The sequence below is a fragment of the Balaenoptera acutorostrata genome, unplaced genomic scaffold, assembly GCF_949987535.1.
Source record: "Balaenoptera acutorostrata unplaced genomic scaffold, mBalAcu1.1 scaffold_774, whole genome shotgun sequence".
Lineage (NCBI taxonomy): Eukaryota > Metazoa > Chordata > Mammalia > Artiodactyla > Balaenopteridae > Balaenoptera > Balaenoptera acutorostrata.
In genome coordinates this window covers 1-22,553 of record NW_026646069.1, presented here as the reverse complement: position 1 = coordinate 22,553, position 22,553 = coordinate 1, and the positions used below count along the sequence as shown (strand labels likewise).

Below are 22,553 nucleotides of genomic sequence, written 5' to 3'. Positions count from 1 at the left end.
AACACTTCAATTGTATAAATCGTCTTTAATTGAGAAAGCATGGAGTGGAGACCGGTCCCCTGGGAGCAGAGCCTTTTTGGGTACCTGACATCCAGCTGAGGTAAAGCAAGTTCTGTTCAGTTAGAAGCTGGAGGGGTGTATGAGGTCTAGAGACCAAGAGGCCCTCACCCTCCTTGGCCTGACCCGTAGGGGAGAAGGGTGGGACTTATTGCTGAATTGGGGTCTCCTCATTTGGGGAGGTCAAAGCTATGTCCCATTTGTCTTTTTGATTCTAGACCCATTACCCTAAAGACCTCAGCTTTAAAGGGGACCTGGAAGGAATTCCTGCTGAGGTAGCTAAGTGTTCACGTCCCCCCAACCCAGGCACAGGTCCAGTCATGCCATAGTTCTGGCCCCTTCCCCATCCTAGCTGCCCTTCTATGAGCCAGGGATTCCTTCCAAAATTCCTCTGCCCTTCCTCAGCCTCTGTTCCCTGGCAGGACCCCAGCTGAGTTGCAGGAGCTAGAAACTGCATGTAAAAAATAAGGTTAGCATTCTATAGGAAGAATAAGATTTTTGGAAAATTGTCTAGGGAAAACAAGAAGTGGTTCTTGATCCATCCAGAACTTAGTTCTTTGTGAATCATAGCTGTGTCCTTTCCAGAGCTCCTGCTTAACAGGTATCACTAGAGAAGGTGGGAGCGTGGGTCTAGAACTCTTACTCTAGAGCAATAACATGGCTATATAGGCTCTAGTTCCATCCTAGAGGGAAGGGCTGAGAGTCGTGGTCTATGTCCTAGAGCTGAGATTCAGAAGGAAGTATGGCTCCGTACGTGTCTAGAACATCACGCTCTAGAATTGGGTGTCTCTGGGGTAAGAAAGTTAAACCTGTGGTGATCTGAGACTGGCTCAATTCAGGCCAAGACCAACAGCTGGACAGGGCCCAAATCCAGCCTCTCTCCACTTGGAAACCAGGGGTCCATCTGGGTGAAGGACAGAAGCCTGATGGATCCAGAACAGAGCCTGGCAGCATGCCTGTGTTCCAGCACAGACCCTGAGTGCAGAAATGGCCCTGGCTGGGGTGCCTGGTGTTCCAGAACCTGTCTGGAACAAGGCAAAAGGTGGAGTAGGGAAAGAAGGAAACTAATCCTGAGCTCCAGTGGACCTATAAATCTATGGCTTGGTGGCCATGAAAAGGGCAAAGGGCTCCAGGAACTGGCTGAGCCCGGGGTGCAGAAGATTTATGCCCTGGCTTTGTCAGTTTTGGAACCCCCCGCGCCATCTCGGGAAAAGGCTTTGGAGGGTGTGAGTGTGGAAGGAAAGAAGTGATCAGCCAGGACCATTTTCAGACATCCCCCTCTCTGACCCCTTTCCCGGGCCCAAGGATCTGAGGGTCTCAGCAGCCCCGGAAGTCACGGCCGGCCCCTAGGCTCCCTCTGGGTAGAGCACCTGGTGGGACCTGGCTGCTCAGGGCATGAGCGTGGCAGCAGGGGTGAGAGCAGGGCCAGAAGCAGGGCTGGGAGACAGGCCGTGGTGGTGGCGAGGGCAGGGAGCCTCCAGTCCGGGGACTGCATGGCAGGGGGCAGGGGGCCTGGAAGGGGAGGTCTCAGGGACACTGTGGAGAGAAGGCTCCCGGTACACAGGGGAGGGGGGACGGTCTTAGAGACAGGTGGAGCCAAGACAAGGCCGCATGTCTCGCATGTCTCGGGGTTCAGAGGAGGAGGGACAAGGAGGCGACTCCACTGAATGGAACTCTGGATGGGGGGAGAGGTTGGGCTTAGATAGATGGAATGGCAGATGCCCCGAGAATGGAGAAAGGGACCCTACTGCCCGGGATGGAGGACAGAACTGGATGAGGAAGGTGGGGGAAATAACTGAAGAGATAGCGGTGGTGGTGAGGTCTAGCCTGGGGTGAAATCCGGCCTCCTTAATATCTCTGCTTTTGTGTGAGACAAATTGGTCAGTCCCTGGTCTCCATACCTTTCTCCTTTACACGTTTTTTCAGCAAATATGTTACCCCCATCCCTATTGACTCCTAAGAGAAAAGACCATAAGAACTGGCGGGAGATGGATGCCAGAGGCTGCATGGGAGCAGGAGGGGTGCTGGCCACAGATTTGGAAAGTGGAGAGGCCAGAATGGAACGACCTGTGCCAGGGATGCGGCGGGAGGAGGGTGGGAGGAAGCGGAGGAACCGGCGAGGAGGCCTTCTAGAACGGGTTCTTCGGGCCCAAGGCGCTCAGCCTGTCTCCCAGGTGAGGGGAGCAGTCCCCTCCACATCCCGCTGGCCAACAGAAGCACATTCCAGGTTAGTAGGAACAGCGTCTTTAATGGGCCCCGCCTCCCACGCCGGCTAAGCCGCCCCCCTTGCGTGCAGCCTTGGCCTCTTCCACAGCGGCGCGCGGGCAGGGTCCCTGCGAAGCAGGGCCAACGCCCGGAGCAGCGAAGCGGCGCCGTCCCCCGCACCGAGCTTTTGGCCACTCAGAAGATAGTGGGGCAGCGTCCCGGCCTCGAGCACCCGGCCCAGCTCATCCAGCAGCCCGAGGCAGCAGGCGGCCGCATTCTCGGGTCGCGCCAGATAGAGCGCGGGCAGCCGCTCGCACGCCCAGTAGAGCAACGTCCGCAGGAGATAGGCGCCGCGACCCTAGTCCCGGCCACCAGCGGGCGCAGCAGCGCCTGGGCCGCCGCGTGCGCTTGCAGCAGGGGAACGGGTATGCGCGTCTTGAGCGCCAGCTCTTGGCGGGCGAAGCAGAGCTGCCATCCGAAGGCGCCCGGCCGCTCTGTGCCGCCGCCGCCGGGCACCAGGTAGAAGGAAGACGACTCCGAGGCCAGCGGGCCGGCCCACGAGTGGCTCCGAGCCTCCTGGGGCCAGCCGGCCACGGACACCACGGGGATCAAGTCGAAAAGCAGGAGGCGGCGCGGGGGCCCAGGCGTAGCCAGGAGGATGGTGGTGACCCCCGCGTGGCGGGCTGCGTGGACCAAGCGCGGGGCACCCGGGACCGGAAACAGGGACTCAGCGACCGCAGCCAGCGAAGCAAAGAACCAGGCAGCCACCTGGGCGGGGCACAATGTGGGCCATGCCTCCCGAGCCTCCGACGGCTGTGGCACTGGGCTAACGTCGGCTGCTTTGGTGACGTCACCATTCGTTGTTTTCAGTGGTGAGGGAAAGTCAACATCGGTTACGTCTTGTTGAGGCAATTCTGGCACTGAAACATTACTAGGTGATTTTTCCAAAGACTCGTGTGCCTCAGGCTCAGTGACGTCACCGTGCAGCTGGTCCACGGAGATTTGCGGATCCTTGGGAGTTTGTTTGCTTTGGGCTGGGTAGATCGAATCACGTCCTCCTGGGACTGGGGGTCCTAGGCAATCCTGCCATGCCTCCCGGACCGAGGTTCCGCGTACTTGCTCTGGGAGGAAGAGCCATGCGTAACAGGATCCCACGTCCGGTTGCAGCTCCTGCCCAGTACCATCTAGCGAAAGCACGGGCACCAGGAGGGTGAAGCTGGCGTCGTAGTGAGGTCCCCGAGCGTAGGGACCTAGAGGCGCAGGCCCCAGATCCAGGGAGCCCTCGCGAATCCCGCCACGAAGCAGCAAGAGCTCTGCCTGAGGAGGAAAGCGAGGGTCCCGGCGGTGAACGAGACCTAAGGAAAGAGAAGGGATCGTAAAGGCGTGATCCAGAGCCGGGGCGGGGTGAGGCGGAGCTGAGAGCTGCAAGTTCCCGAAGGCTGGGAGGGTTACTTACCAAGCAAAGAGAAAACAAAGTCCTTGGCCTGGCGGAGATCTGGTCCTGGCTTGGGACCTTCACTCCAGCTCTCCTGCACACCCAGCTCCTGGATCAGCTGGGTTAGTTCTTGCAGCTGCGCCCCAGAGCAGAAGTCGATGTCCGTGAGCGGCCGGGCTGGGGCTGGGGGCGGTGGGCCCCACCAGGGAGCACTCCCCCAGACCGCGGAAGCCATATGGCTCTGTCGTTTTGGGGCTAGGAAATACACAGACGGGAGGAAGCCCAGACGGGCCGTTCCTTTTGCTGCGGAAAACTGGCCCCCGTTCTTTTCTCTTCCAGAGGCCAAGAGGGTTCCCAAGGCACAGTCCGCCAATGGGTCTGCAGACGAAGGGCCCTAAATTTAGTCTTGAAAGGGAACAAATAAACACCTCCTCCGTCCTTGCCCTTTTCTCATATGCTGGTCCCCGCCCCCATGGAACGGTTCACCTGACTCAGCAGGTAGAAAGTAGCTGTTTGGCCCCTCCTAAGGAATGCAGTAGCCTCCTTCGCTGACCCTTGTCTACGTCCCCTTACCTCTTTTTCAGAAGAGGCTAGTGGTTTACGGCTTCCCTCTTAGGGGTAGCTACAAAGGCTGGGAAGAGAACGGATAGGAAGATTCAACAGGTAACTTCTTCCTGCTGCCTGCAAGGCCACACCCCTAAATTATAACCACGCCCCTTTCTGGAGGCTGTCGGGGTGGTTCCGGACCAGCCCGGCCTCCAGTCAGAGTTCAGTCCATCCTTTCGCTCTGCAGAGATCCCGCGGCTATCCTGGGAGTTGTAGTTTGTCTTCAAAACTACCAGGGCGTTGGGGCCACGCCCCCACATCCTTTCCGGTTCCGTTGAAGTAGTGCCTGATGGAAGTTGTAGTTTCTATGCAGATAAACTATTCTGTGTCTTTACAAAACCAGGTCAACCGCACAAACACTCCTTGGGGTTAGAACAGAGGCCTAATAGGATGGATCTGAATAGCAAACAATAATGAGGGACATACACTAGGGCATGCGGAGAAATAGGGGACTCTACATCTCACTTGGGAGTAGAGGAGCCCTGGTCATTTAAATCTAGAAGGGTTCTTGCATGCAATTATAACTTCATTTTAGAGGTGAGACTGCAAGCCTAGAAAGGTTGCACATGACTTGTCCAAGGTCAGAGCTGAGCCAGAGAGGTGTTGGGAATGGGCTCTCCCGCTGGGACGTATCTCCTTGGAATCGGTGGTGGTAATGTTAGACAAGAACACACTGATAGTGTGCATGTAGTGACCCAGGGACGGACATCTGACTCAGGGAAGGGACATATTAGTGTTGCCCACCTCAGACACACAAGTGGTGGCAGGGAAAACACTTTGCAATCTCGCAGCTTATGTGTGTATACAGAAGAGCTATCAGGACTGAAAATCAAGTCCAGAGGATACTCCAGCTGGGCTAGGGCAGGGCAATGAAAAATTATGAAGGGAAGGAAATTGCTTTCAGCGGCCAGTGCTATCATGGACACAGCTTAAGTCCAGGCTGAAACTAGGAGCCAGAATAATAGGACAGAAAGATAGGACACCAGAGACACGCTCACAGATTAGACCAATGCATTGCTGGACCAGGAATTCTTACATTCCTTTTTCCTAGGGGTCTGTCTCCACAGTGAACTAGGCCTAAGTCCATGGGCAAGAAAATTAAGTGGAGACACCTCGAAAAACTTAGAGACCTATGAAGGAGGGGACCGTCAGAATCCAAGGCTCAATTTGGGGAGCCTAAAACACAAGGTTTCCTAGTCACTGACCAAGAGAGGTCTTCTCCCTCAGTAACCACGAGCCCCAAACACAGCCCAGAACGGGGGAGGCAAGTTTCCATACCTCTGGTCGTGACCCAAGAGACCAGATCAGGAAAACTGAAGCCTGGGCTTCTTCTCACAGTCTGGGGAAATCAGGCGTTGGGTGTCCATGCCTACATCTTACCTCCTCCCCAGAGGGTGGCTTCTGAGCCACCCTAAAAAGAACTAAGTTCCCTGGGCTCTGGGGGAGCTTTAAGATGCTGGGGGTGGGTGACAGGGAAAGGAAAATTGCTCTAAACTCTAAAGCACTGCTCTCCAATAGCATTTTCCATGATGATGGAAACGTTCTAAACCTGTGCCGTCCAATACAGTATCCGCTAGCTCCATGTGACTACTGAGCACTTAGAAGATCATGACACTGAGGAACAGAATTTTTTCCTTTTTTGGCCAAGCCATGAAGCTTGCAGGGTCTGAGTTCCCCGACCAGGGATTGAACCCCGGCCACAGCAGTGAAAGCGCCAAGTCCCAACAACTGGACCACCAGGGAACAGAATTGGACGCCAGGGAAATTCTGTTCCCTGAGGAAGAGAATTTTTAACTTTTTAACTTAATTTTTAACAGAATTACTTTTCCTTAATTTTAACTACTTTATATTCTAATAGGCATATTTGGCTAGTGGCTACTGTAATTGACAATGCAGCTCTAGGGCCTTGGGGATAACGGATTTAGCTAGACAGCGATGGAGGGAAAGCAGGGATAGTTTAGGTCCTCATCAGGCCCTGTGGGATGGGGCTGGGGTGGATGTCCTCACACAACCACAGAACACTTCTCTTGTCTCTTTATTCCTCATGCATATCTGTCCCCTGATATCCCCACTCCTTGATGGTCTCCGGTGAGTTGTTGGATGTCTCTCGGTGAAGGCGCCTGGGAGACAGAGCTTCGCATTTGTCCCTGCCCGCTCTGAACTGTCTCTGGCGGGCGTCAAAGACCACACGCCCTAGCCGGGTGCCTGACCCAGGACAGTAGGGCTTCCAGCTGGTCTTGGGAGGCGTAGACATCTGGCGATAGTTCTGGCAGGCTTTAGGAACTGTATCCATGGCGTGGTACACCCAGTCTTGGCTGCCTGCTCGCCGGGAGGATGATTGCAGCTCAATCAGCACAGGTACCTCTGAGAAGGTTTGCAGGTCATTGTAGGTCACCTGAGCCTTGGGAGAGCAGGAGTTCTGACTGGGTGGGACAGAAGTCCATGGTATGTGCTGCCCTGCATCCTCCTTTCGAGGAACTGCCTCAGATCTAAATAACTTCCGGGTCTGATGTGGGCCCAAAGCTTGGACAGAGTCAGTTCCTAGAGGGTTCTTGTGGAGGCCTGGATTTGGGGTAAGGCCTGGGTTTCTGGAAACCCTACACTCTCTTGCAGGGCCTGGGGTCCTTTGGAGGACAGAGCCTTGGTTGAGGCCTAGACTCTCACGAAGTTCAGGGGGTTGGGGCTGGTTTGGGGTTTGGGACGTAGTGGCTAACTGGGGAGGGATGGGGCCCTGGGAAGAGAGGACAGACGGAGGAGACTTGGAGGTTGGGGGAAAGGTGGGGGGTTGTATTAAGGCGGAGGGCTTGTGGTGGTTGCTGTGTTGATGAAGGACAAAGGATCTGGGAGAAACAAGAGGCAGAGAAAGAGTGCATGGTGGAGGCATGGCGCATGGTGAGCTCTGGGCACTGGTTGGAGAATGGAAGCAAGGTTGAGAAGGTGCAGCATCCTTGGAGTACACCAGGAATTTGGGGTAGACTGGAGCCTGGGGGTCCGTGTTTCTCTTCTCAGAACTGCAAGGATGGAAGCTGCAGTAAGGGAAGGTCTTGGACTGCACAAATTTGTCTTTGGCATCATTTGAGATCTTCCATTCCATATTCCCCAACTCCAGGTAACCCAGTATGGATCCTGTGGAGGGCTTGGCACTGTCCCCACTACATTGCTTCAGTGTTTGCTCAGCTGTACCAGAGCTCACCAGACCATGCCCCTCTTGGGGCCTGCAGACGGTACCCAAGTCCTTTCTGGAGTACCCAGAGTTCTGAGGGGGACACACATGGACCACGTTCTGCTTTACCCTGCGGGCATCGTAGACCACCTGGCCGGAGGAGAGGCCTTGGCTGAAGGCAGACAAGGTAGAGGGAATAGAAGCTAGGATGGGGGTCGGGGTGGTGGAAGGGAATGGAGTGGTCGTCAGGGCCATGACCTGCACTGGGACAGAGGTTGTGGCAGAGATCGGGACAGGGGCTGGTGTAGGGGCTAGGGCAGGAGTAGTAGCAGGGGCAGAAGTTGGGGGAGGGACTGGGGCCGAAGGTGGGGGAGGGACCAGAGTGTTGGCATGGGTATAGGTCAGATGAGCATGGGTCAGGGTGCAGAGAGAAGTGTGGCCCAGGGACTGGGCTGAGGCATTTGAGGGGGCCTGGGCTTGGGCCTGGGCTGGGGTATGGGCTGAGGTATGCTCAGGGCCATGGACCTGGGCAGGGCTGTGCTCAGGGGTGAGGGCTGGGGAGGGGGTCTGGGCCTGGGGGGTGGTGTGCTCAGGGGGGTGGAACGTGGAGCAAGTCTGGGCCTGAGGTGGGGCGTGCTCAGAGGGGTGGGTTGAGGAAAAGTTCTGGGCCTTGGCAGGAGTGTGCCCAGTGGGGTCCACTGGGGAGAAGGCCTGGGCCTGGGCGGAAGTGTGCTCATGGGCGTGGCCTCGGGAGCAGGTCTCGGCCTGGGGTGGGGGGGGGGGTGTGCTCAGGGGGGTGGGCTGAGGCGAAGGTCTGGGCGTTGGCAGGAGCATGTGCAGGGGGCTGAACTGGGGGGCGGGTCTGGGCCCGGGCTGGAGCCTGGGCTGGGTCATAGTCTGGGGTCTTCGTCTTGCTCTCTTGGGGCAGGCGGCCTGGAAGCACGTCCACCTTGCTCATCCTGCGGAGCTTGGAAGATGTCTCTTGCCTGGAGTAAAAGGTGGCTCGGGACTTTAAGGCTGTGACCGGAGGGGCCTCGCCAGCTCCCACTACCCCCTCCTTCCACAGTCCCCGTGGAGCCTCCATGGGAGCCCCAGCCCGTCCACACTGAGGCGGCATCCAGCAGCACCCAGAAGCCTTCTCATTTTTTGAGTCTGGTATCCACGAGTCAAGGTGGTTTGGGTGCCCGAGCAGGAAGCTTGGGCGATGGCGGAAGCGGGAAGAAACTCTTGAGCGCAGGTTCTTGGGATCCACGGAGCAGCGCATGCACATGCGATGGCTGCCTACACAGCTGGCTTGCTTGTCTGCGGGGAAAGGCGAGATGGGACAGGGCCTGGGTTCCTGAGGGGCTGAGAATCGAGGCAGGGATAGAAGAAAGGGGACAGGCCCACATCCCCTGAGCCCACGCTGGCGCCCACTCACCTTTGGGGAAAACATGACGGAAAAGTGTCCGCAAGGAGCTCTTCAGATGCCTCCGGAGCTGAGGGAAGCAGGGGAGGGGGGAGGCCGGGAGCAGGGTGAGCCCTGAAATCCAACCCTTGTCCGGCCACACCCCAGCAGCCCTCCCACCTCAGCCCCTTCAAGACCCCAGGGCTCCCCCAACCCCGCTGCCCAGATCCTGCCCTGACCAGAGTCACCACGTTGATCCCCACGTTGAGCAAGATGAAGCTGCCCAGGATCAGAAGAATTGAGTCTCCTAGGTCCTGGCATTTCCTGGGGTTGGTGCCAGAGCACGGCTGGGCTCGGTAGTGGCTTCGCTCACCCATGGCCGGGGGGCCCAGGACTGCCTGGGCCCCCCGGCCTCCACATAGTCACTGGGAGCCAGACTCCTCTGGTGGGGGAGGGGGAGAAGGACTGGGTCATAATGGGGCAGGTGGTGGGGTCACAATGAGGGAGGGGGAGGAAAAGGAGAGCCCAGGGTGGCATTCCCTGGTAACCAGGGTCAGGTAAGCTGAGCCTGGACAGTCAAACAGGACCCGGAGGCCGGCACACCTCCCCTCGAGCGGTCAATCATTCACTCACCGCCCGCTGACTCACTTGTTCAAATGACACATTCCATCTCTTGGCCCCTCCTGAGACTAGGAAGACCTTGGCCTCAGAGCCCTGGGGAAGGCCTGGCTGGAGTCCAGAGCCTCAGCCTTCTTCATGCCCTTCACTGGGCGTGGAGCTGGACCTGCCCAGATGTGGAATCTCCCAGTTTGGGAGCAGCTTCTTGTATGAGGCTCTCTGGGGACAGGGACAGCTGAGACACAGAGGAGGTGCCCAGAGACCAGTGGTTTGGAGTCTGCAGCTGCAGATCTACTTAGTGCATGGTATAGGACCAGGAGGGGCCTGCTGGCAGGACTGTGGCCACTAAACCAAGGGGACCCTCAGGCCAAGAAGGGGACACTGGCTTCTTATTGCAGGAAGCCAAGGGCAGGGACCCAGGCTGGCAGAAGGAGTGGCGCTTCCAAGCCACAGACCACCAATGCTTCCTGGACTCTGGCGCTCTTTATTCCTCTCTCCATGCCCTGCCGCCCCCCGCCCCCGCCCCCGTTTGCTGCTGGTCAGTTCATTTTCCCGGTCTGGCTCCCGTGCAGAGAGGGCCTCGAGGCCGAGGTGGAAGGTGGCAGCGAGTTGGCCCGCGCTCGGCTCTCCTGCACTTGCCGCTTCAGCTCCAGGCTGTCATACACCTGGTAGTTGGCATTGCCCCCCGGGTTCCGGCTGAGTGGCATGAAGGTGGGCCGGGGCGGAGGGTGCTCGGTAGCCTGGACGTCGGGCAGGGGCTGGGAGGAGCGGACGAGCAGGGCTGAGCTGGGAGCCGGGGCCCGCCGGTACGAGGCCTCGGCCAGCACCGTGAGGGAGGCAGAGGTGGTCAGAGGGCGCCGCACGGGCGGCATCTCGGCCCATTCGGCCGCCCGGCGCCGTACCTCGTGGGGATCCCGGGAGTAGTTCAAGTGTTCCGTGGAGGGGTGCGGGCTGCCGTTGGGCTGGCTGTGAGCACAGCTGGGGAGGCTCTGTCTGTGGGCCTGGGGGGAGTTGCGCTGCCGGGCTTCGGGCCGGCAGCCCCGAGGCACCAGAGCGGATGGAGGCTCAGAGCCTTCCAGACCACGCCGCCGCTGATTCCAGCAGTCATACGGGAGTTGGCCCCTTGAGGGGTAAGTGCTGTGCCCCCCAGGGACCCACGAGGGGTTAGGGGGCAGCCGTCGGGGAGGTGGTGGAGACGAGGGCCACTGGTCAGCCTCCACGTTGCCCCAGATGCGGGATGGTGAGCAGGGGGCCCCGAGGGACTGCAGCCTTAGCTCGGACTTGGCCTCCACACGCTTGGGCATGCGGCGCGGCTCGGGCGACAGGTAGAGACAGGGTGGTGGCAGGCTGGCCAGGATCCCACCCTGGCGGCCCCAGAGGCCCACGTTGGAGGGCAGGCCCATCCGCTGGTAGAGCCCTCCCCAGCACCCCCGCGGGTACTTGGGTTGTGGGAAGGAAAGGTCATCCTCCTCCTCCAGGTAGGAGTCCGGGTCCTCCCGATCAAAGGAGGGCATCAGCCGCAGCTGTGACATCCTGTGGCTGCGATGCAGCCTATGGAAGACTGAGCGGCTGTAGGGGAATTGTCTGCGGTTCTTCGGTCTCCGCTGGTGGCTGCAGGGGCGGCGGCTGCAGCTGCGGCTACGGTTGTGGAGATGATGGTAGGAGGACGAGGAGTAGCAAGTGGGCCGGGCCGTTTTCACTTCCACAGGGTCCAGGGTGCAGTGGATGTGGACGTCTCGGGCCTTGGCTGGAGGATATTTGGGGGAACTTTCACAAGCCTGCGAGATTTCATCTGGGGGAGGCGAGAGTCCGTGAGGGCAGGGCAACTGTCAGAAGAGTTCAGGGTTGGGAACCTGGGGGCCTGGGTTTCTAGGGCCCTGGGAATGGCGGGGGCGGGGTGCCCCCTACCTGTCTTCCGTACTTACTTTTCTGAGTAATCCAATAGATGGTCTTGTCTAAGGCATTCTGGAGCCCATGCCATATCTGGGGGGAGGTGTGTGAAAATGAAGGCCAGGCTCTCTACCCTCACCCCCGTCCCAGCCAAGACCGTTCCTGCAGACGGAGGTGCAGGCTGCAGCTGGTTCCCACCCTCAGCCCTCTTCACCCCTACTGGTGGTCCCCAACCATCGCTGACCATAGCTGCCCTGTTGATCCCAATGTTGACAAGAATGACAAGGCCCAGCAGCAGGAGTAGGAAGTCCTCCACATTCTGGGTACTTTCTTGGTATTGATGGCAGCACCCCAGGTTGTCATACCAGAGCTGGTTTTCCATGGTGGGGGGCTCCTAGGGCCACCTGGGCCGCCCCCCCCCCACCACCACCGGCCCTGACCCACACTGCACTCATGCCAGGACCTGGGGTCACCCACCAACAGGTGAGGGAGCATGGTCATAATGAGGCACGTAGCAGGGAGTCACAATGCGCAGGTGGCCAATCTTTCATCCACTCAGCTGGCCCTTTATGTGGCCATCTCTGCCCTCGGCTCCCACTACATGGAGCTTAGTCCCCAGAGTTCAGTCTGTCCTTCTGTCTCCATGGGGCCATGCTTAACTTGATTTGCAAACATGGTTGCTACAGATGAGAGACAGTCTTCATAGGCACTGAATCATGCATAAAGGATTTCCTCCATTTCATTGTTCGAGACATTATGGCAGCTTATGTAGCCTGTTGGGATTCCCCACCCACGCCTGCTTGGGGCCAGCAGCAAGGGTGACTAGATGGATGAGTGACAGTAAGAGTCCCCTCTGGGGTCGCCCCACTGCACCATCCCCTCCTTGTCCTGCCCATTTCCCTGTCATAACCCCTCTAGCACCCACCGTGCCCACCCCTTCCTGGCCAGGGGTTGCAGCCTTAGGTGTTGGTGGTCACTGAGCCCACTGGCCCCTTCGCTTCAGAGCAAGGGTTTGCCACCTTTGCCAGAGACCACCCCCAACCATGGCTTCTCTCCTTCCTAACCAACTGCCCTCCCACTGAGCCAACCCTCCGAGTTGAAAAACGGTTAGCTGCTGTCTTAAGAAAACCACATGAAAGTCACAAAGCACAAAATAGATGTAATTGTTGATATGACAAAAGGAATCTACTATTATAAACCGGGTTCATTGCTGGGGTCTGTGAAAGTGGTACCGGGGGAACCTCAAGTCATTTTGTTTGCACAATGAACATCTCAACAGATATAGAGGAACAGGGAGTTCCCGGGAGGTCCAGTGATTAGGACCCCGTGCTTTCATTGCTGAGGGCCCCGGTTCAATCCCTGGTTGGCGAACTAAGATCCTGCAAACCACACTGCATGGCCAAAAAGAAAAAAAAAGAAAGAAACAAATAGAAACAGCCAGTGGGCATTTTCCATCAAGACTCCAAACACATAGCAGGTGCTCAATATAGACCCACTTAATGGAATCAGCTTAAAATGATCAATAACGTTAGTCAAATGAAAATGAACAGAGAAGCAGGGTGATTCATAAAAGGCCTATCTGATCACATTCCAGGAACCCATCTGGTATGGAAGGTGAGGTCTAGTCCCTTCGACCTGGCTCCTTGTTCCCAAGTTGTGTGCGTGTGTGTGATCCCAACCGTCTAGAAGTAGGTAGGGCCTGGGTTTCCCTGCTGTCCAGTGGATGCAATATTCTGATGAGTTTACATGGGAAACTGAGGAAGGTGCGAAGAGACTCTGATGGGCCAGGCTGACTCAGTAGCAATGGGAATCTACCTGTGGGAGCAGGGGGACGGAGTGTCTGAGGCCATGAAGTTGATCCTTGGTGTCCGTGTGACCATGAATAAGTCACTTGGCGTCTCTGAGCCTCAGTCTCCTCATTTGTGACATGGAAGTGCTAATCAGAGGAGTGAGGTCACAGAGGGCTGTGTGGAGGCAGCCCTTGCGAGTGTCCTCAATATTTTATCCTCCGCTCCAAGCCTTCTTGAGTGTACAGGAGCTTCGGGTTCTGACTGGGGAACTGTGAGGGCCTGGGTACCCTCACTCTCAGCCATCCCTCCCCAAAGAAACCAGGGCTTCAGAGGGACCACACCTCACCTGTAGTTGCAGCCTAAACCTGGGCTCTGGTAGGAGCCGGACCTCTGAGAGACTGAGGCCATGGGGATGAGGGTCTCCACTCAAGTGCAGTACTGCCTGGGGATCTGCAGTGGGATTTGGGGGGCTTCCCTGGGCACTAAAGAACAGAGTAGAGGCAGGTGGGAGCCTTGGAACCAAGAAGGGCCTGGGAAAGGGCTGAGGACAGGGCCTGGTGAGGCCAAGAGGTTGATGAGGGTCCTCAGGGCTCTCTAGGCCCTGCTGCCAGGGAGATCATTTCCTTAGCAACCAGGCTTCTGCGTGCTGTGTGGGCCCTGGCACCCCCCACACCACAACAAACCACCTCCTCTCTTCTTTTTATTCCTCTCCCAGTCACCTCTCTGTCAGGGAACGGTATACCCAGGCCTTTCCCGTCCCCTAAGCCGTGCTGGATCCAGAGACCGGGGAGTAACAGTGGGACAGGGCCTCCAACTCCCTGATCAGCTCCCGCAGCTGCCGCCTCATGTCTCTGGCATTATCGGCTACGCGCCCTGAGGAGTGGCGCCGGGGGATGTCTGGGACGTGGGCCGGGCCCAGGATGGGTGGCTGGGCTGGCGAGCACTGCTCCTGTTCTGCCTGGGGCCCCCCTCCACTGTTCCTGTGGCTCAGGGCCTGAGGGCTGTGGGGCGGGGGGTTCACAGGGTACACGTAGGCCTCTAGGCCCAGCTCTGACTGCGTCTCTCTTTTGAGCGGCCTTCCCTCTACAGTTTGCTGGAAGCGGATGGTCTGGGTAGGCGGCTCCACAGCATCCTGGGCCCAGGGAGTCCAGAACCCCTGGGTGGACTGAAGGCCTTCCCAGTCCCTGGGGCAATCCCAGTTGTGGGAGCAGATTGTTGTCTGCTGACGTGGGGGCTTCTCATCATCGCTGTCAGTGTCAGGGGCCCAGGCTGTAGGGCGGTGGGCGCGGCATGCTGAAGAGCCTCGACGGCGACGGCAGCGAGTGGGTGGGGGGGGCACAGCCATTTTCACAGGGTCCATGGTGCACCGAAGGCGGACTGCAGGGGGCTGGGTCTGCTTCCCAGGTGAGCATAACTTAGAAGTTTCTGTGGATCGGGGACAGGTGAGAGGCTGGTGGGGAGCCTGGCTCCTCCAGGGATGGAGAGGCAGGGTGCAGGAAGAGAAGCTGCATAGTTATGGTGTCTGAGCGGGGAGAGCGGGAGGGGAAGGGGCCCGCTTAGGGTCAGGGCCAGAACACCTGGTTTCTGCCTTTCCTATTCCCCAACCTCCCCATCCTCCACTTACCTTTCTCACAATTAACACGAAACTCGTGGTGTAAGAAGCCACGGAGTCTGCGCCAGACCTAGGTGGGGGAGGACACAGTGACCCCAGGCAGGCCCCGGCCACCCGGCCTGCCCCCCAGCCAACCTGCCAGCACCCTCCCACCCGGCCCCACTCTGACCAGTGTCACCGTATTGATGCCAATGTGAACGCAGATGATGAGGCCCAGTAGCAACAGGATGGAGTTGCCCAGGTCCTGGCAGTTGTTGGTGCTGGGGCTGTGACACGAGGCCCACTGGGGCCGGGGCTGCTCAGCCATGGCCATGGGAGTCCCTAGGGCCACCGGAGCTCCTAGGCCCCCAGCCCACTGTGCCCACAGTGCCACCGGCCGCCTTCCTGTCCCAGAGGCTCCTGGGGGTAAGCGGGTCACAATGATGTGGGGCTCTCCCTCACAATGTGCCAAGAGGGAGAGTCCTGGGCCTGTGTTTGACCCTCCAGCCTGGGCCAGGGCTTAGCAGAGGCCAAACCCTTCACCTTGCGTGTCTCTCCTGTAGCCAGCCACCTGCACCAGCCCATAGGCCCTCTGGCCTGTTCGGTGTCTGTCCCCATCAGCCCCTGCCTGGTCCTCTACGCCAGGCTCTGACCTCTGCACAGACACTGGTCCTGATCTTAACTCCCCAAACAACCCCATTACCAATGACCACCTCACCCCAGCACCCAGTCCCCCTTTCTCTCTGACCTCAGAGCTGTTCACTGGAAAGGGCTGTGGGCTCGGACCCCCTCCTCCTCCCTCACTGGCAGAGTCACTTCTCCAAGGTTTGTTTCTTTAGAGCCCCACCGCTGCCTCCCAACATAACAGCAGGCAAAACAGTTAAACTTTTATATTTACAATATTCTCTTCATCTTTTGCCAGGTTTAAAAATGTGTACAGAGCCGCGAAGGGTTGGGGTGGGGACATGGGATTGTCAAGGAATTGTTCTGGGGACAGGGGCTGGGCATTGGAGTCCGTGGCTGAATCATGGGGTCCCCCAGCCCCCCTCCCATGCCCCAGTTTGGGGGGCATCTGTCTACAGGGTTCAGGGCCCAGGTCCCTAGCATTTAGAGGGCAGGGCTGTTTGGAAAGGAGCTAGACCAGGCAGGGGAAGGGGTGGGAAAAGAACTAAGTTTCCATGGGTGGAGGTGGGGGCAGAAGGGACAGTCAGGAGGCAAAGTTCTGGGGAGCCAAGACCAGGGATTCTGGATTTGGGTGTCAGTGGAAGACAGCACTCCACCCCCCATTCAAATTTGGCACTAATGAACCCACAAAATGCCAGCAGACAAGGATTGGCTCCTTCTCGTCTGGTGTCCCTTGAAACCCTTCCCGACATTGTTCCTTTCCCCAGAGGCCCAAACCGTTTCTCTTTGGGCAGTCACCTTACACACATCCCTTCAAATCAAATTCTTCCTGCTGGTGTCTGCCCCAGCGCCGTCCCGCACTGCCCCCTCCATCTGTTCCTCAGTACAGCTGACCCCGTTCTCTCCCCCAACCGTTCTCTCCCCCAACCTGTCCGGGAAAGCCTTTCTCCCCTGCTCTCCTCCCCTCCCCCCTCCACTGCTCCTTTCCTTCAGCCCTGGTGGCCCAGGGACGAGGGGGCAGGTCAAAGGAGGGGGTGGGCAGCTGAGGGGAGAAGCTGGTTTGAGACCAGGAAGGGATGGCTTCAGAGGGGGACAGTGAAGGGGGGAGGGAAAACAGGGGCAGACAGGGAGGGATGAGACATGGTGAGAAGAGGGACGCAGGTGGGACCCCTTTAGCTGCCACCTCCCCATCTCCTGTATCCTACCTGCCCTGGCCCAGGACTGAGGAATCCTTGGCACGTTTCGGGGGGTCTTCGCCCCTCAAACCCACCTCACCCGTTTGGCACGGATGAGCGACGGTCTGAGGACGGAGGGAAGAAGGGCTGCCCTCAGACCGCGGTGAGGGCTGTGGTCAAACATGCACGGCCTCTGTGGGTGGCAGGTGGCAGGTGCCACGCAGCCCCCCACCCCCCGAACTCGAGGGGAAGGAAGGGCAGAGCTTAGGGTCTGCTCGTCTCCTCAGGGTTTGTCCCTCCCCCTCGGCTTCTGTCAGTTTGAAGTCCTTTCACACCGGCTGTGTGAGAAGTTAAGTGCTGGGCCTGAGGCCCTAAGGTGCAGGGAAGTGCTGGAGAGAAAGGGGCCGTCTGCATGGGAAAACATACGTCCACATGCAAGAACATGTTTCCACTCAGAAATGCATCCTGGACCCAGGGGAAGACAAGTTCCCAGGCAGCACAGGGATGCAGGATCTCCTCCCTTCCCCGCGGCAGGGAATGTGTGTCTGTCATCTGTGGAAGGCGAGGCCTGCCCGGGGAGACCGTGCTTCACCTCACTTGTGCCACGGGGGATACACATGCTTCGCCGGGGCGGGAGGGCTGGGGGCAGGGCAGGGGGGCTGTGATTTCCTCGCTACTTCCCAGGCACCACCCTGCGTCGTCCGGTGGCCAAGGGTCGCTGTTTGTGAACACACCACTTCCAGGGTCTCCAGGGGGTGGGAGGAGGGAGGAGGTGGGAGAAGGCATGAGGGAACAGGATTCTGGGGCACAAATCCCCACAGAAATTCTTTGAGGGAGCCAACATGTGTCCAGGGAGGCAAAAAAACCTCACCCTGCACATGGGAAAACACACCCCCTCGTGAGAAAGCACACCTCCACGTGGGAAAATACTTCCACGTCTCCACACATCGAAGACGGGTGTCCAGACGACGGAGGGGAAAAAACACCCCCCCCCCCCCAAGTTGTTCAAAGGCCCAGGTCCGGAGAAGAGAACGGGCCACTCCGCGCGGGAGAAGCGCACACATCCCGGCGAGGAAACCCATGTCCACCTAAAGCTCCTCGACGTGTGACAGCTCCACACGACAAAAGCCTGTCGCCAAGTCCTCCTCCCTGCCTTCTGAGCGGGCCGGGAGGGCCGCGGAGGGGGGCCTCCCCGAGCTGCCCCCTATACCCGAGTGGTGGAGTGGGGATGGGGGAGTGTGTTGTTGTGGCTGGTAACGGTGGCGGGAGGCGGGGGGAAGGGCCCAAAGGGATGGAGGGAGGGGGGCGGCGGGGGAGGGGGTGGCCCCAGGCCGCTGGGCAGCAGGGTCAGGGCCCCGGGGGCCAAGAGAGGCACATCGTCCGGCGCCCGGCGCAGGGCCAGGGTGTAGTCAGGCGGACAGGCGGGGCGCAGGGCCTCCGCAGGGTCCGCCCCGACACCCCCACCCCGCTTCAGCTGCAGCGACACCAGCTCCTCCTCGGGTGGCAGCTCACGGCCGGCCGCAGGGAGCAGGGGGCCCACACCGGGCACGCCAGAGCCTGAGCCGCCGGGGGGGCTGAGCCGCCTGCACCGCAGCTCTTGCCGCCGGTCCCGCTTGTAGTAGAGGGCGGCGAAGGCGAGGATGTTGAGGAAGAGGAGGGAGGCGCCCACGGCCACGGTGACGCTGAGCTCCGTGGAGTAGTCTCGGGAGTCCCCGGGGAAGCGGTCGTAGGCCCGGGGGCCCGGCTCAGGCTCCGGCTCGGGCGGCAGGGTGGCCGGAGGCGGCAGGCGGCGAGTGCCTGGGGCACCAGGGGGCGGGCGCGGCGGCCAGCGCGTGGCGTAGGGAGGGAGGCGCGTGGTGGTGGTGAAGAGCTCCGTGTGCAGGTTGTGCAGGTGCGGCACGAGCTCCAGCCAGAAGGCCACCTTGTTGGCGCGGTAGTTGTCGCGCACGCGCGGCTTCAAGCCGATGTGCAGGTACTGCTTCTCCTTGCTGTTGAACTTGCTCCACACCACCTCCTCGAAGCGGTTGGGCTTGGTGTGGATGAACTTGGTGTCCTGTGGCACCGGCTGGTTGGGGTCGCTGTGGACACAGGGGGGCAGGGAAAGGAGGAGTAAGGGTGAGGCTCCCATGAAAGGCGGGGGTGGGGGCGTGCTATGGGAGGAATGGGGAGAGAGACGGACAGAGATGCAGAGAGCTGGGGAGACGGGAAGAGAGACAGAGACGGATACAAAGAGACAGAGAAATTGCCAGAGACGGACGGACAGACAGACAAATAGGGATGAAGCCAGACTGCCAGAGACAGTCTGAGATGAGGACAGAGGGGCAGAGAGGGCAGAGACAGACCACCAGTGACAGAGGCAGAGTCTGAGACTGAATGAGATAGAGACATATGGAAACAGAGACACAAAAGGACATGAGAGACAGCCAGGGGGAAACTAGCGAGTACAGGGTAACCAGGTCAAAGCAAGCAGAGATATCAATGGATTTCAAGAGAGAGAGGCAGAGACAGCAATAGACAGACAGACACAAACCCTCACACACACTCAGCTACACAGATGGGAGCACTCAGACAGAGGGCCGAGCTCTGGGAGAAGAAGGAGAGAGCTGGGTGGGCAAGGGAGGGAAGGAGAGACAGGCACAGAGCCAAAGGCACCAAGTGAGCCCGCCCCCCAGAAAAGACAGGGACCTCTCTGTCCAACTCTTCTGAATCTCCAACACACACAGAGGAGCTGTCCGGCAGGTGTCTGAGTCGAGAAAGCAAGAGTGCCTTGATGGAGGAATGATGGCCGTGTGAAGGAGAGGGAGAGAAGGGGCTGAGGATGGAGGGGGTGTGTGCCCTGACCTGCAGGGATGCCCAACCCAGCCCCTCTGGCCCTCACCCAGTCTTGGCGAAGTTGGTCCAGTAGGTCATGACCACGGCACTGAGCATGACATCATTCTTGGAGAAGTTGCAGGGGAAGAGGTCGGTGGCGCCCACCATGGGCACACCAAAGACGTAGGGTAGCTCGTCCCCGTGCGCTGCGTCTGCCCATTCGGGCCGGCCCTCAGCCTGGCAGTGGTGGTAGAAGGTGTAAAAGTAGACAGGGGACTGGTAGTCAGCGTGCAACTGGGCGGTGGCCACAGCCGGTGCCACCCACTGGTGGTCGGTAAAGAGCGCCAGCAGGGTCTTGCGCCGCATCTCGCCATTGTCCCTGTCGGCCCAGTCTGTGTACATAAACTTGATGGTCTCCCGCAGCACATCCTTGCCCTCTGGGTAGCCATACAGGTTGTCCACAAAGTTGGAGACAGTGAAGTCGAAGGCGCTGGCGGACACGCCGTCCTCGCTCTCTGCTGAGTCTTCCACGAACTTGAGGCCCTCTCCCTGGTTGACACCGATGAGCATGTCGTAGTTGAGGAATTCTCCCTGCTGCATGAGGATCTCAGGGTCATCGGGGACTACGTCACCGTCCACCACGGGCCCAAAGGCGATATGGTAGCTGGGGAGAAGGGGAGCAAAAAAACCTGTTCACCGGCCTGCTCTCCTGTTCACCGGCCTGCTCTCAGCTGTTCACCGGCCTGCTCTCAGCTCACAGCCTGCTGAGTCCTCTGCTCAGAAGACCCCTCTCCCCTAGTTAAAACCTTCTGAGCCCTTCAGGGTACTTGGCCGCACGGGATGTCCTCCCTCAAGCACTTCACGGAGCTTCGTGCACACTGGCTCTGTTTAGGCACCTCCGCTTAGGGAAGGCTTCTGGGAGAAGGCAGGGCCCCAGGAGGGGCTTGAAGCCCACCTCTCCTGGTTAAATGGCATGCCTGTGGCCTGCGGGCACCTCTCACCCTCAACCTCCTTGGAACCAGCAAGGAGAATGGAGGCCTGGACCTGGCCCTCTCCCACCCCCATACCGGGCAGGCTGCACGTCCTGGTCCACCAGCTCCCGAGAAGGCTTCCGGTGCAGACACTCCACGGCCTCGGCGCTGTCCTCCCGGTCACAGCCCACCTTGGCCGCCAGCAGCCGCGTGTACTTGAGCGGCTGGTAGTTGACAGACCAGCTAGAAATGGCAGTGCCACTCCGGGCGATGGCCTTCTGGAACAGCCCTGGTGGGACAGGCAGGCTTTAGGCTGGGCTGTATCAGCCTGATGGAGGAGAAGGGGGACCTGGTGGGGTCGGGGGTGTGGGAAAGGGGACAGGAGGGACAGGCTGAGGAGGTGGCTGGTACCTTCTGAATGGTGGGAGAGGATCAGAAGGTTGACACAGGAGGCCCCTGCCCCAGATCCGAAGATGGTGATGCGCTCGGGGTCGCCCCCAAAGTGGGCAATGTTCTCACTGAGCCAGCGCAGGGCCTGGATCTGGTCCAGGAGCCCATAGTTGCCTTTTGCAGCCTGGTCCCCAGTGCTGAGAAAACCTGGGGGTAGAGGAAGAAAGGGGGCTTCCTGGGGGTGTCACAGCACCCTTGCCCTCTTTCTGGGCAGCTCAGTCCAGCCCAGAAGCCATTCTGCTTCTGCTGGGTTTAGAGGAACCCTGCCGGCAGGCCCTCCTCCCAGACTCCAGCCCCTAGGGTTGGCTGCCCACCCTCACCGAGCACCCCAAGCCGGTAGTTGAGTGTGGCTACAATGACGTTGCCGTAGGCGGCCAGGACAGAGCCATCGAACATGTTCCCGGTGCCCTCCATGTAGGAGCCGCCATGCAGAAACAGCATCACCGGCTTCTTCCCGGAGCCCCGGATATCTGCGTGGGGAGGGGGCGGGTGGGTGGGCCGGGAGATGGGGGACAAGGACACAGTCAGACCAGAAGCAGCACCGCCCAGCTCCCAGGCCTGCCGAGTTCCAGCCCGGAGCTCAGGGGACATGTCACTCCCATCCCTGGGGGGCAAGACTGGATTCCCCTCCCTCCCTCCCCAGCTAGCCCTGGCAGAAGATCCCTCCCCACCTCCTGCCGGTGTGCCCCACAGCACTTCTCCACATGCCTGGCAGACCTTCCAAGAAGCCTAGCAGAGGCAGGGGTGGGGGCTGGCCCTCCTCAGGGCATCTGCTGGACCCAGGGGAACCCCTCCCCCCACACACACAGCAAATCTCCTTCCTGCTCCTAAGACGAGCGAGCTCCCAAGGCTGCCACTAGAGCTAGAGATCCTGGGAGGGTCCTGGCGTTTCCTTCGACTCAGGCCTTGGGCCTCAGCTCCACATGGTAGCCTGGTCTGTGGGTGAGGGGGTGCCAGGCCCTAGGGTCCCTGGGGGCTTGGTCTCCTCCCCGCCCTAATTCCTTTCTAGGTCACCTCCCCAGTTACCATGGCAACCCCCAGCCTAATTACTGTGGCAGGAGGCTGCAGGGTGGGAAAGAGTCTGCTTAATGAAGCCAGGGTGCAGCTTTAGTCTCGGACCCCCCAAACTGGCCTAAGTCCTGAGTTCTGGACCCCTCTCTTGCCATGTCCCCAAAGGATCCCATGATCACTCCCATATGTAGAAGGCTCTTGAGGCACTACAGACCGGACTGAGGGGTAACTAATTCCGGAAGAGGGTGGGAGTCTGAGAGGGCTTGCCAGGGTCCCTGCCCCTGCAGCTCCTCCACGATGCAGCCACAGTGCCCGTGCTGGCACCACCCCTGGCCTCCAGGCCCTCCTCTTTCTTGACACCTGCAATCTCTGACCAGCCTGGGCACTCGGCAAATAAGATCCAGGCCTGGGCCTCCACAGCTGGTCCCCAGTGCCTCTGCCCGCCTCCCTCATCCCGCTAGAGACTTCCCTCCTGGCAGAAGGTCAACCAACAGGTCACTGAGACACTCCCCTCCACCCCCCCCAGACAGCTTCCTGCCTCCTGTCTCTTAGGACCTTCTCTGACACCTCCTTCCACCTGACTTTGGCCAGGAGCTCCTAGGTGGGCAGTGCCCTCTCTGTGTCCTCCCCAAATCCTATTCTTCCCTTTGTTCCTGAACCTCCAGTGGTCTTCCAACAGTTCAGGCTGGTCTCCTTCCCTCCGAGGTCCTGTCCTAAATGTCCTCACTCCTCCCCGCTCCTGCCCACCCAGCACCTCCACTCCCAGCGA

The 22,553-nt window shown here is 59.3% G+C and overlaps 3 protein-coding genes and 2 pseudogenes across 3 annotated transcripts; all 5 read right to left on the bottom strand.

The window, feature by feature from the left end:
* Positions 1-10: 10 nt before the first annotated feature.
* LOC130706833 (transmembrane protein 102-like) lies at positions 11-4,567 on the bottom strand (annotated as a pseudogene).
* A 1,164-nt stretch (positions 4,568-5,731) lies between these two features.
* Positions 5,732-9,350, bottom strand: LOC130706835 (uncharacterized protein SPEM3-like; annotated as a pseudogene).
* A 660-nt stretch (positions 9,351-10,010) lies between these two features.
* LOC130706836 (uncharacterized protein SPEM2-like) lies at positions 10,011-11,743 on the bottom strand. Its single transcript, XM_057539502.1, has 3 exons — positions 11,606-11,743; positions 11,397-11,454; positions 10,011-11,263 (listed from the first exon to the last, which is right to left on the bottom strand). The coding sequence occupies exons 1-3, from the start codon at positions 11,741-11,743 to the stop codon at positions 10,011-10,013; spliced, it is 1,449 nt and encodes a 482-aa protein (XP_057395485.1).
* A 1,877-nt stretch (positions 11,744-13,620) lies between these two features.
* Positions 13,621-15,483, bottom strand: LOC103015685 (spermatid maturation protein 1). Its single transcript, XM_007166428.3, has 3 exons — positions 14,933-15,483; positions 14,776-14,833; positions 13,621-14,576 (listed from the first exon to the last, which is right to left on the bottom strand). The coding sequence occupies exons 1-3, from the start codon at positions 15,074-15,076 to the stop codon at positions 13,912-13,914; spliced, it is 867 nt and encodes a 288-aa protein (XP_007166490.2). The 5' UTR covers positions 15,077-15,483; the 3' UTR covers positions 13,621-13,911.
* A 134-nt stretch (positions 15,484-15,617) lies between these two features.
* Positions 15,618-22,544, bottom strand: LOC103019157 (neuroligin-2-like). The gene is made up of 5 exons (XM_057539501.1): positions 21,094-22,544; positions 20,735-20,920; positions 20,420-20,612; positions 19,420-20,016; positions 15,618-18,619 (listed from the first exon to the last, which is right to left on the bottom strand). Exons 1-5 carry the CDS (start codon positions 21,362-21,364, stop codon positions 17,746-17,748), a joined length of 2,121 nt encoding a protein of 706 aa, XP_057395484.1. The 5' UTR covers positions 21,365-22,544; the 3' UTR covers positions 15,618-17,745.
* Positions 22,545-22,553: the final 9 nt, after the last annotated feature.